Source organism: Centruroides sculpturatus, unplaced genomic scaffold, assembly GCF_000671375.1.
Source record: "Centruroides sculpturatus isolate CEXI.00-Female unplaced genomic scaffold, Cexi_2.0 scaffold13, whole genome shotgun sequence".
Lineage (NCBI taxonomy): Eukaryota > Metazoa > Arthropoda > Arachnida > Scorpiones > Buthidae > Centruroides > Centruroides sculpturatus.
The window spans coordinates 489,633-502,834 of record NW_019384405.1 but is presented as its reverse complement, the minus strand read 5'-3'; the positions used below and the strand labels follow the sequence as shown (position 1 = coordinate 502,834).

Below are 13,202 nucleotides of genomic sequence, written 5' to 3'. Positions count from 1 at the left end.
TAGGACGTGGGCACTGAATGTGTCCCCAGCCGGCATTGTAATAACCGTCGATGGTTACATAGTTATACGCTGGAAGAGGAGATCGGATCGGAGGTCCGGATAGCGTAACTGGCAACGCATCTGCACGGTAAGCAGGAGTTGTGGGTTCGAGTCCCGCTCCGGGCCGATTTTTTCTCCCAGCGGTTCCAAATTATTTAAATTAATTAATATATTTATAATTATTAATTTTAATAAGAGATGGCGCCTAACGCTTACCTCTAGTGCCAAATTAATTACGTAATTTATTTAGAATTTAGCATTAAAATAGCCCGATTGATTTACGGCATTCGGTTGATGTCTTACTATATTGGATATCAGGTTTGGAGATGTCATTAAAAATTTTCCATGATACTTTTCACATCTATATTTACTGTTATAAATATGCATATATTAAATTCATTAGAAAATTCAGCAATTTAATATTATATATATTGCATTTATTGTTAATGAAAACTGAAATAAATTTTTAATACATATAGTCGTATCAGTAAAGATTATACAAAAACTAATTTATTTTATAAAATACTGAAACTTCTAAAATAAAGCATGTATTGAGTTTATGAATGTATAATTCTTTTACATTTGCAAAACTAAAACTTTAAACTTGTATGAAAAAACTTAAACATGTTCTTATATTAACCAAATAGCATTAAGATTACTTAATAATGTTTGAGCCTGTCTTTTCACTTTGCATTATTAAATATTACATAAATAACTTCTTCTAGGTAACAATTCTGTTTGATAATAAACTCTTTCGTGGAAATCGTACTAGTAAAATAAGTACTTCAAGTCTAAATTGTTTCAACTCTCCTAACATGAGACCTCTTGCTAAAATAGGTATTAGGATTCAAGGTATTGTCAAGCTATTCTTATTTAAATAATGTTGTAAATACTTATTTATATTTCATTAAATCTAAAATTTAAAAAAAGTTCTTTAATGTCTGAAAATGTTAAAACATTGAATATGTAAAAGAGCTATACTATACTAAAATCACTAAGACTTAATGTAAATTTACATAAATTGTATCAATGTGCCACTTATCAATAAGACAAACGCCAATTTCTTTGTGTCTTTGATATTAATACTAGTAAAAAACATTCGTGTATTTATTTTTAGATGTATTTTTACTTATTTAAATATAGTCTGTTTGTTACTTCATTCTTACTAGACTAAACAAAATATATTTAAGAATGAATTGACAAATATAATGTAATGTTGTAAAACTGTCTAAGAAAAAAAAACAAAAATTGCAATTTAAGTAAATCAATAATAGTGTGATTTTTGTGATAAATATTGTCTCAGAAATTGCAAGTCTTATGTAAGAAACTGATCCTAACATGCATTTGATGTGATAGTTTTTGCTATTTAGTGACATACATCAGATTTTTGAATAAATTATTAGATAATTTTGATTTTTAATTAAGTTCTAAATTAATTTGAAAAATGTAAATAAATATTTATTCGTATTTCCAAACTAATATTTAGATATGTCCTAAATTATCATTATTATTATTATTTTTACTGTACTCACTCATATAATATTTTGAGAAATTTGCTAATGTATTTCAGATAAATAGTGGTTTTCATTGTATATATATTTTTTGCAATAAAAATTTTTCAATTTCTATATTTTTGTCAAGCTATAAATATTGATTTTTCTTTTTACTGGGATAGATGACACACAAAAGCATTATTCATGTTGTTTTTTGTGATGAGAATTCAGATTCAAATTTTTGAATCCTCAGATTTTTTTTCTTATATTGTTCATTTAACATTAGATTTCTTATTTCCTTTATTGAAACTATAACTCATTTTAAGCCAGTAATTTACTATTGATATTTCTGGCTTGTACTGTTAATATTTTTTTCTCAATATTTTTCAGAACAGAAAGAAATAATATGATGAGAGTGAGTGAATTTTTCTTATTTTGTTTGAATACAAGTATTGTATTCTATTATTATTGATTGAATTAATTAATATACTTTAAATTTCATCATAATATGATAAGTTTTTGTTCTGTTTATTTTTTTTTCATTATGAAATAAATATTTTATTTTACTATTTATTTAAATATTGAAACTTATAATTGTTTATATATTCAAATTTTTATATTGTTAAAAGATATACAGTAGTTTGAAAGTACCAAATAATTTTATTGAAGGGCTCTAACTTAAAGTGACCATTTAGCCACTTTTTTGAGGACTCCTCAAAACAAATTTATGTCTCAACCTATTTTTGTCTTCAATTTCTATTTTATTTTGCATTCTAGGTTATATTTGTCATTATACAAATCAAGCATAACTAATATTTAGCATATTCATAACATCTTAACTAATACATAATGTGAGATCTGCCATTGGTCAGGCTCTATCAGATGGCCTATGTGAATAAATAATAATAACATAATTAATTAAATATTTTGCATTATTATTATTATTATATACAAATAAAAGAAAGAGCTTAAACAAATATCAATTTGTGCATTAAAAAAGTTATTTTAAAAGTAAAGAAACATGAAATTTAAAATAATTTAGATGAAGGTAGATAATAATCTATAATCATATTGTGAGATATTCAATAATTTTGTTATTGTTGTAAAGTAGATATAGGCTTGAAAAGCTTAAATTATCATTAGTTTTCATTAAAAATAGTGTTTCATACACACTAGAAATTCATTATAAATCAAACTTTTTTTTAATAATAAAATTTAAAAAACAATTAAAAATATATTTATTAATCTCATGCATAATAATATATGCATGAGCATCTGATATATGGTATAAATGCATCTGATAAAATTAATATTTAAAATAAAAAGTAATTTTTGTTTTAAGATAAATTTATTTCTTTATTATTTGGAAGTTTTTTAATTGATTTAAAAATAATTTATGCATATCTCAGTCATTTACTTTTTCATCACTATATTTAAAGATTTTTAAATAATCTAATTTAATTTAATAATTTTTCAGTTAAATATATTAATAATGTATTTTACATTGTGTGTTATAATAACCTGAACGATACATTATTTACTATTTTCAGTTGAAGAAAAGGATATTTATCGTTCACCAAAAATTAAAAGATTTAGAGTACACAGTACTTTAAACAGGAATGTTGGTTTGTTACGGTTATTTCCAAGTATAACTGTTGAAGTGGTAAGATTTTTACAGTATAATCATAAAATATAACATTTGTAATGAATATAAAATTAATATACAGATTTCAAAAAAGGTAAGGGCATTTATGAGTCCACCCATTGAAGGAGTGGTATTACAAACTTATGGTGCTGGAAATGGACCTACAGGTCGAACTGATATTTTGGAAGAAATTAAGAGTGCTACTAGTCGTGGTGTTATTATCGTTAACTGTACACAATGTAATACAGGAAAAGTGGATAATTCCTATGAAACGGGAAATGTAAGTTATAAGCTCAAAATACATTATATAGTTTCAAAAATTGTTACTTTGAACATACATGAATGGAAAATATAAGAACATTATTATAGCCAAATTTAATAATTAAATTATTAAATATAGACTAATCACACACCACAAATTTTTATTAACTAATGTAAATCTCAGTATGCATTTCAGCATTTATAATGGCTCTCCTTGCTAGTGTGTGAATTTTCTTCAAGAATTCTACAATAGATATGTTGACACTTATTCTGCTTCATCATAATATTATAAGTTTTTGTTCTATTTATTTATACCTTTGACATTAATTTGCTTTACTGACAATCAGCATTGATAACAATAATAGATGGTAAAGCAACTTAATGTCAAAGATGTATGGCAGAATAAGTGTCAACATATCCATTGTTGAGTTCTTGAGGAAAATTTATAAACTGGCTGAGGCAAGCCATTGTAAAGGCTGAAATGCATACAGATTTTTGTGGTGTGTGATTAGTCTATATCTAATGGTTATTATAGACAAATTTTATAATTATATTAAAATTATGTTATATATTTGTTTTTAAAATAAACATGCTTTGAATCAGATTATTTTATTATAATTTCAGATTTTGTTAGAATTAGGAGTTGTTCCAGGTTCAGACATGACTCCTGAAGCTGCCTTAACAAAACTCAGTTATGTTTTGAGTAAAAGTGAGTGGTCTTTAGAAACTAAAAGACAGGTATGATTCCAAAAATTACATCAGAAATCTTTTAAATTATGAGAAACAATACCAAGTTGTTTTAAAAATATAGTAATAACAAAAAATCTGCTTTATTGGAGTTCACTCTAACAACATTTTTCTCAAGTACTTTTTGGCAACCAATCTCATTGTAAGAGAGACATGAATCAGCTTGGTAGCTAAGTTACATAAGTTTATGTAACATCTAGAACCCCTATTTCCTCTACTAAGAAAATTATTTGACGCCTTCCATTCACCTATATATGCAACATGTCATACTCATCATTTAAGAACTATTTTTTCACATCAGCAAAAAAATAATAACTATNAATAGTTAACATAATAAATATATTTAAATTTTGTGAAAGTTTACTAAAGATATTAAACCTGTAAATAAATTATTATTGTTATTAAATGTCACAAAAAAATTATATATTACAGGCAGTGGAAATGAACAATGAAGAAATTGTTGAATTTTTATTAAAACATAAAGTAGACACTACTTGTACAGATATTTATGGAAGAACAGCATTGGACATTGCAAAAATTTTAAATCGACAAAATTTAATTCAGCTGCTTGAAAAAAATAATAAAGTTTCTCCTCTTGTAAATGGTATCTGAAATCAAACATTTGGAGCTTATAAAAATAAATAATTCCATATAAATTTCAATTGCACTTTCTAGACTAGATTTTACTACACAATATTTTAATAAGTTTATGTTTTAACAACACAGCTTAAATTCTTAATGATATAATTTTTAATTTCATCAATATAGAATATACAGTTTTTTATTTTTTGCAAAATTATATCTAGCATAAATAGGATATGTTAAAAAATGTAATGAAACGAAGGTTGTGAATCTCTGATCCTTCCATCTGGAAGAAAGGGAAGGAATATGTTCCATCCATCTAATTTTGTTTTATTTGTTAAAAATTATAGATTTATTATTTACAGTTTATTTATGGACCAGAAATAAAATACAGAACTTAAAAACAGATTTATTTAATATATTAGTTGATGTTGGATTTTATTTTTGATAAGTACCATCAATCAGTTGTAAAATTTTGTATTATATTTTAACATGTATTTAATAACTTGATGAAAGTGATTGCATGTTATGATTTAGAAATTTTTGTTATTAAATAATACTTTTTTCTTTAATTAGAAATGTAAAGTGTAAAGAAATAAAGAAAATATATATATGTACCAATGTGTTAGTATTTCATTGCTCTTAATTTTCATACTAACAAACCAGAAATTGTATAACTATTTTCATTTAAATTTTAATTTAAGTGAAAATAATTATGATTAAATTTAAAACGTTTTTATTCAATTCTTAATTAGGTAACAATTACCAATATAGTAGAACTTCATTTACCTGAGCTCTAGTCAACCAAGGTTCCAGATTATCTGAGGCAAGCCAATACACTACTTACAATTTATAAAAGCTTTGTCATGAATGTACCAAGTGTGTGACTTTTTTTAAACTTTCTGCCTCAGGGCAATAAGAGAACCTTTTTTTCCATTTCACTGCTAATTTGTCTAGATCCCACTATGAGGGCAGCCCAATTATATTTGCTGAGAAAAACATATCTACATTAAATAAAGACAGTTATTAAAGCCACATTAATTAAAATTTCTGCCATGTATAAAAAGGAACTGATGCAGGTGGTGAGAGATAGTGCTTGACACATCCAGGACACCTGTGAAAAGCAATACTGAAGAGACTGCAGAACATTGTAGGAAAGAAGGGAAGAACATCTGTAAAACAAAAAACTCTAAAAGACATTTTAAAAAGACTAAAATGATAGATAACATAAATCATTTTGTAATACTTGTTTTCTTTAATCATTTATATTAAAATGTGACTTCAATTATACACATTTTTAACTAAAATTTTTATTTGAAATTGATATCATTTTTAAAATTATATTTTAATTTTTCATGCCATATTTAAATTTTATAACTTTTATTTCAGGAAAAAGAAACTTTACGTAATGCTCTGTATCCTTCAATAGTGTGCAGTATTGCCGCTGCAAATAATTTAGAAAAACTAGAAGTCATGCAACAATTTGTAAGTTATTAATTTTTTAATGTTGTTTTATATACAGGATGCAGCACAATAATGTAACAGTTTTTTGCAAAATTATTGTGCAACACAAAATTGCACATGCAGTTTATTATCTCTTATTTCTTAAAAATAACATTTGTCAAGTAGTCTCCATGACAATGAATACATTCTTGCAATCTGAACTGGAAATTGCTCTTTGGACTCAACACAATAAAAGAGCATCAATGGCTCAAATTTTGTTAATGATGTTTTGTTCCAATGCCATGAAAGTGGCTGGTTTGTTAGCATATACTCTAGCCTTGAAGTATCCCCATAGAAAGTAATCAACAGCTGATAGATTAGGGGATCTTGGTGACCAGGTGACATCTTCAAATCAGGAAATGATGTGCCTGAAAAACATGATTTGCAAAAAGTTCATTGATTCATGAGCAGTGTTTGCTGTGGCACTATCTTGATCAATGCCCCACCACTGCCAACATTTCTTGGTATTGCTTAGCTGTGATGGTCACAGTGTTTTTACATTCCTGAAAAAATTATGGGCAAATTTTACCAAAGGCAGATACACCACACCAAGACCTCACTGTGCATTGGTTGTTCATGCAGAATAAATGAAGGATTTATGTCTGGTATGATTAATGCAGCCAAATGATGTCTAGCAGAGTGAATGAGACTCTGCTGTACTACTTACTGAACCCTCTTGGTATTCTCCAGAGTGCAGACTGTTAGTGAAGGACTGGTAAATTAATCTTGAACATTGTCAGTATTATCAAACCTTTACACCCACTTCAGTAAAGTGTTACAGAAAGTGCATTTTATGGTCCAAAGTTGGAGTTTGTTTTGAAAGATGCAATGGGTAGAGATTGGTAATGCAAAACATTGCAAGTTGATTTCATTTTACCAAAGCATCTGGAAGCTTTTTATGTAGGAGCAGATGGACAGAAGGATCACCCGAATTCATCCATGTCATATAACATTAAAAATACACCAAAATCTTTGGACCTGGATTATCAATTTGCATTCAATAAAAGCCTTTACAGCAAACACTCATTCATCCACTGATCAGTTTTCCATGTTGTTTGCAGAGACAATGCACTAACTGCACACTAGCAATCACAAAGTGCAACACATTTTTCCCACCACTCTGTGATGGTTCTCAAATACTGCTGTATGTATAAGCATTCTCATGCTGCACCCTGAACTATATGAACCTTTTGTTTTATATTTCCTAATGTTGCTTTATTGAAAATATAAAAATAAAATAATAGTAACTAAACTGTAATTCTGTATGTTTCAAATAAATTGTATTATTTTATTATTATTACATTTATTTTTAATATGAACTGATTTCTTAGTCATTTAGATTAGATAACTGCATATTTCTTCTGTTACATTTTGCAAGTTCATGCCTTATAGACATAGATTTTTTTATTGTTATTTTTGATTGAGTATCTGAGATGAGTCTGGGAGATTAAAGAATTTGGTACCTCCTTTTACTATAGAAACAAAAAATTCCTCTTATAATACCTGAATGCTTTGTAGGCATAAAAAGGAGTTTTTAGTCCTCATTTAAATTATACCTTGTCAACTTGAATTAGTTGAATAATTATAGATTCCCTTCTTTGGTTATAATGTAAAAATTTTAATTTTTGAATGATTCAGCTGGATTCTTTATCAGGCAACAATATGGCTAATTAATTTTGACACTAAATAATCTTAAAATTAATCTTGCAATACTTTTTCCCTAAAATATTTGTTTTGATATTAACAATTCTTGCTCTTTGCCAAACACCCAAATAACTTGCTCTCATAGCATATACTCTCATGCCAACTGATAGTTCTTTTCTTATTACTGGTCCTATTCCCGGAAGCACAGGTTTTTGGATTTCATACTGTCCTACAATATCTACATCTTTAACAAAATTCTTTGCAGAGTTATTGAGTGTATTAGAATGTTTCAGGCTTTTGATTTGTTGATTTGGGGCTAACTGAGCAAGGTTTGAATCAGCTCTCATTAGCTGAAGAGTAAATCTTGCCCTTGCTTGTTGTAGTGCATCTGATGTATTTCGTGAATTTTGAGATGAATATTGAATTTCTTCAAGTTTTCTTGTTGAAGTATCATCCTTCAACACTGAAATTAATATAGTACTCATAGCATATACTCTCAGTTGGCAAGAGAGTATATGCTATGAGAGCAAGTTATTTGGGTGTTTGGCAAAGAGCAAGAATTGTTAATATCTTAAAATTAGTCATATTGAATGATACAGCCAGTTGCTTTAACATATATTGGGTTGATTTTACATGTAATTAATAATTTTCTTTATCATTTCTGTATTTCTTCTAAGTGAGATTTTTATATTTTATTATTAAGATTTACCATAAACATAGCCTTGTGTGTGTGTGTTGTATCTAATACAAGTTAGACAACTTTTTATTTTATATATTACAGGGAGTCTATTTTTCAACTTGTGATTACAATCAGCGAACACCATTGCATGTTGCATCAATTCTGGGCCACACACGAGTGGTAGAGTACCTCCTGCACCATGGTGCCAATGTACATTTGAGAGATTTTGATCACAAAACTCCTTTACTCAATGCTATTGAACATGATCATCATGATATAATCAAATTATTAATACAAGCAGGTGCAAGCTTGAATTTACCTTCTGTAAATGTAGGTGATTTATTATGTAGGTAAGTTAAGAAAGTAAAAATAATTATGACTAATTTACCATCATAAAATAATTTTTTACAATTTGAGATCAATGATTTTCATGTAAATTTGAACTTTTTTTTTTATATGCTAGGGCTGTGAAGAAGAGCAGAATTCAGAGAATAGTGTCACTTTTATTAGCTGGTGCTAATATTAATGAGCGTGACTGTGGACAACGTACAGCATTACACATTGTATGTATTTATTAGAGTATCAGTATAAAAACTAATCATATGATGTAAAATAAGTTTTTGCCTATATTTTACTTTACAAAAGTAATTTTAATATATTAAATATTTTTCCATTTATAAAAAAGTAATAAAAATACAAACATTATAGCTCTGAAATCTTTTAAAACACAAGATGATATATAGTTTATTATTATTATTTCACTGCTTTATATAATTTTTATATGCATTACAATTTATTTTTGAAAAAATTTAAAATTCTGTTTTTTGGAAATTTAACACTGTTCTTAAAGTCATATTCCCAGTTGAAATATATTGTGAAACTGAAGACACTGCAAGAAAAAATGAAAAATATTTTCATTGAATTAAAGCAGTTATTTTAATAACATTTAGATTTTTTTACTGATTACATGTTTAAAATGTCAATTTTAAGTATTTAATTTTAAAAGTAGAAATAAAATCACTCTCTCTTATTTATTATATTTCAAGTTTTCTGGCTCTGGAGAATTTTTTCTATATATTATGAATTACTGAAATTTTTGAAATATTCAAAATTCATAATTAAGTGGAATATTGGTCAACGAACATAATCTGTTCCAAGACTGTGTTTGCTACCCAAATTGTTCGTTAACCAATTATCAATTTACCTTAGATTTTTATAGGAATTTGATTAATTCATTATGGAGACCTCAAAAAATAAAAATATATACTTTCTTACTATGTTTATTTATTTATATGTAATAATAAAAATACATATATACACAGTCTTGCATTTTTATCAGTCATGTTTTTTTCTGTTTGGACAGATTCTTTAATGCTCCACAATGTCGATTGCTTTTTTCTCTTCTTCAGGATTTTTCAAGTAATTAATAGCATTGTGGTTGTAGAGTTCCCTAAGCCTCAACATGGGTTTGGAAGCCATTCTAAGACTGTTGTCCTGACATACTCCCACTTCAAAAGACCTTTAATAGCAGATATTGGCAATAATCCTCTTTTTCAGAAGAAAACATATCTCGCTGAGTTTCTTGTTGTTCTTCATTCAAGAGTTCTTGGCGTTCTTCTGTTGTTAGATCAGTTTCAGGTTCCATTATGAGCTCTTCAATCTTCTTTACTTCTCAGATATGATTTTTGTTACTCCTTTAGCTGCTTGAGTCTTCTTGATTATACTGTATCTTTCCTAGATGAGATTGTATCTACTGTAGACCTGTTCAAGCCATACTGCCCAGCAACATCGGACATCTTCTGTCCACTTTCTATCTTTGCTATTATACTCTCACTTTTAAAAATAAAAACCAATGCAAAATGTAATGAGTGCCTGCCTGACAGTCTTGCAAATACTATAAAAAAATTCTTTCTGTCGGAAAAATAAACAAAAGGCTGGAATTACAGGGGAGCATTTCAAAGTTCAGAGAAATATTATTTGATCAGTATATACCAGGTTGGACGTTGATGTTGACATTTCCCACACTCTGAAAGGTTTCGAATTGTTACCTGGAGACAAGGGAAGACCAATTGGTATTCATTATTTTAAGTCACTACTTCTTGTGTTTGTTCTGTGAGGTTATCCATGTATTTCCATCATTATCCAAACATGTATTTGTTGTCCAAACATAAAAATCTTTTGCAAAAGTGTTCATAGTCCGAACTGTTTGTTAACTGATCATCCACTGTATTCTAATTCTGAAATGATTAAGTTAGAAAATTTAGGATAAAATTCTCAAAATCCATCACTTTTAACTTTTCAATCAGGATTTAATTCTATTAAAGATAATGGGCAAAAATCATTTAAACCTTAGTTCTTTGATATAAGTTATGTTTAGTGATAATTATGTGTATTATGTTTGGTTATATGTATTGTGTTTACTTCATATCAATTTAGGAGTTCTAGTTCATAAATGTATTATAATTTTTTAACAATATATTGTTTGAAAAGTCATTGGACAAGACCTACATCTGAATAAAGATTGCTTGTGATAGTTCACTTAGCCACTTGTAGATGACTCTACAATATTGAGAAACGTATGGTATTAGTTAGAAACTCATGTTAGTTTCTATTCACGTATTAGGAATGTTGCTCTGTGATTACCATGTCTTTAGCTCACTCAAAACAAGCTCACAAAGGAAAAAATACAGCTTTGGACAGGAGGTGAAAGAAACTTTTGGGTCTTGGCTAAAAAGTCTGCCATTAAATTTCTATTGTAAAGATATCAATAAGCTGGTGTATTTTACATGATGCCTAGCTGAACTGCTGTGGTTACAGTGAAATAAATATCTTTTTGATTATATATATGACTAGTCCAATGACTTTCCAAACAATCCTTGTTTGGAAAAACTATTAAATTGATGTATTCTGAAATTTAGTTTATTTTCAAACATAAATATATAAAATAGTTAACATAATAAATATATTTAAATTTTGTGAAAGTTTACTAAAGATATTAAACCTGTAAATAAATTATTATTGTTATTAAATGTCACAAAAAAATTATATATTACAGGCAGTGGAAATGAACAATGAAGAAATTGTTGAATTTTTATTAAAACATAAAGTAGACACTACTTGTACAGATATTTATGGAAGAACAGCATTGGACATTGCAAAAATTTTAAATCGACAAAATTTAATTCAGCTGCTTGAAAAAAATAATAAAGTTTCTCCTCTTGTAAATGGTATCTGAAATCAAACATTTGGAGCTTATAAAAATAAATAATTCCATATAAATTTCAATTGCACTTTCTAGACTAGATTTTACTACACAATATTTTAATAAGTTTATGTTTTAACAACACAGCTTAAATTCTTAATGATATAATTTTTAATTTCATCAATATAGAATATACAGTTTTTTATTTTTTGCAAAATTATATCTAGCATAAATAGGATATGTTAAAAAATGTAATGAAACGAAGGTTGTGAATCTCTGATCCTTCCATCTGGAAGAAAGGGAAGGAATATGTTCCATCCATCTAATTTTGTTTTATTTGTTAAAAATTATAGATTTATTATTTACAGTTTATTTATGGACCAGAAATAAAATACAGAACTTAAAAACAGATTTATTTAATATATTAGTTGATGTTGGATTTTATTTTTGATAAGTACCATCAATCAGTTGTAAAATTTTGTATTATATTTTAACATGTATTTAATAACTTGATGAAAGTGATTGCATGTTATGATTTAGAAATTTTTGTTATTAAATAATACTTTTTTCTTTAATTAGAAATGTAAAGTGTAAAGAAATAAAGAAAATATATATATGTACCAATGTGTTAGTATTTCATTGCTCTTAATTTTCATACTAACAAACCAGAAATTGTATAACTATTTTCATTTAAATTTTAATTTAAGTGAAAATAATTATGATTAAATTTAAAACGTTTTTATTCAATTCTTAATTAGGTAACAATTACCAATATAGTAGAACTTCATTTACCTGAGCTCTAGTCAACCAAGGTTCCAGATTATCTGAGGCAAGCCAATACACTACTTACAATTTATAAAAGCTTTGTCATGAATGTACCAAGTGTGTGACTTTTTTTAAACTTTCTGCCTCAGGGCAATAAGAGAACCTTTTTTTCCATTTCACTGCTAATTTGTCTAGATCCCACTATGAGGGCAGCCCAATTATATTTGCTGAGAAAAACATATCTACATTAAATAAAGACAGTTATTAAAGCCACATTAATTAAAATTTCTGCCATGTATAAAAAGGAACTGATGCAATTAATTTTGCACATTAATCAAATTCCATATTAAGCAAAACCTCATTAGGCAAGGGATAGCTGTGCACTCCTCAATATCCTGCTCGTCTATATCTCCTAGTCCTGCTATATCGATTAGGTTGACAATTTTGTCAACCTAATGATACAGCGACAGGCTCTTCTCGTTGAGAATTCTTGGATACCTTCAGCCATAACTTCTTCCACACTTCGTTCGTGCATTTATCAGTTAATTCTTGGCAAGCGAAGTCGATGTTTCCTATGGCATCCATTATGTTATATTTTTTCCAAAATTGCACCAAACAAACATAGATTTAAAGAAAGTATAC

The 13,202-nt window shown here is 27.4% G+C and overlaps 1 protein-coding gene across 1 annotated transcript in view; it reads left to right on the top strand.

Moving 5' to 3' along the window:
- The window catches only part of LOC111618787 (L-asparaginase-like), a 45,758-nt gene extending 33,321 nt beyond the window's left edge, over positions 1-12,437 (top strand). The window contains 8 exon segments of the mRNA XM_023360356.1: positions 765-891; positions 3,083-3,195; positions 3,272-3,457; positions 4,063-4,176; positions 6,157-6,252; positions 8,696-8,943; positions 9,057-9,156; positions 11,649-12,437. Of these exon segments, the coding sequence (XP_023216124.1) occupies positions 765-891; positions 3,083-3,195; positions 3,272-3,457; positions 4,063-4,176; positions 6,157-6,252; positions 8,696-8,943; positions 9,057-9,156; positions 11,649-11,828 (1,164 nt within the window). The 3' untranslated portion in view covers positions 11,829-12,437.
- Positions 12,438-13,202: the final 765 nt, after the last annotated feature.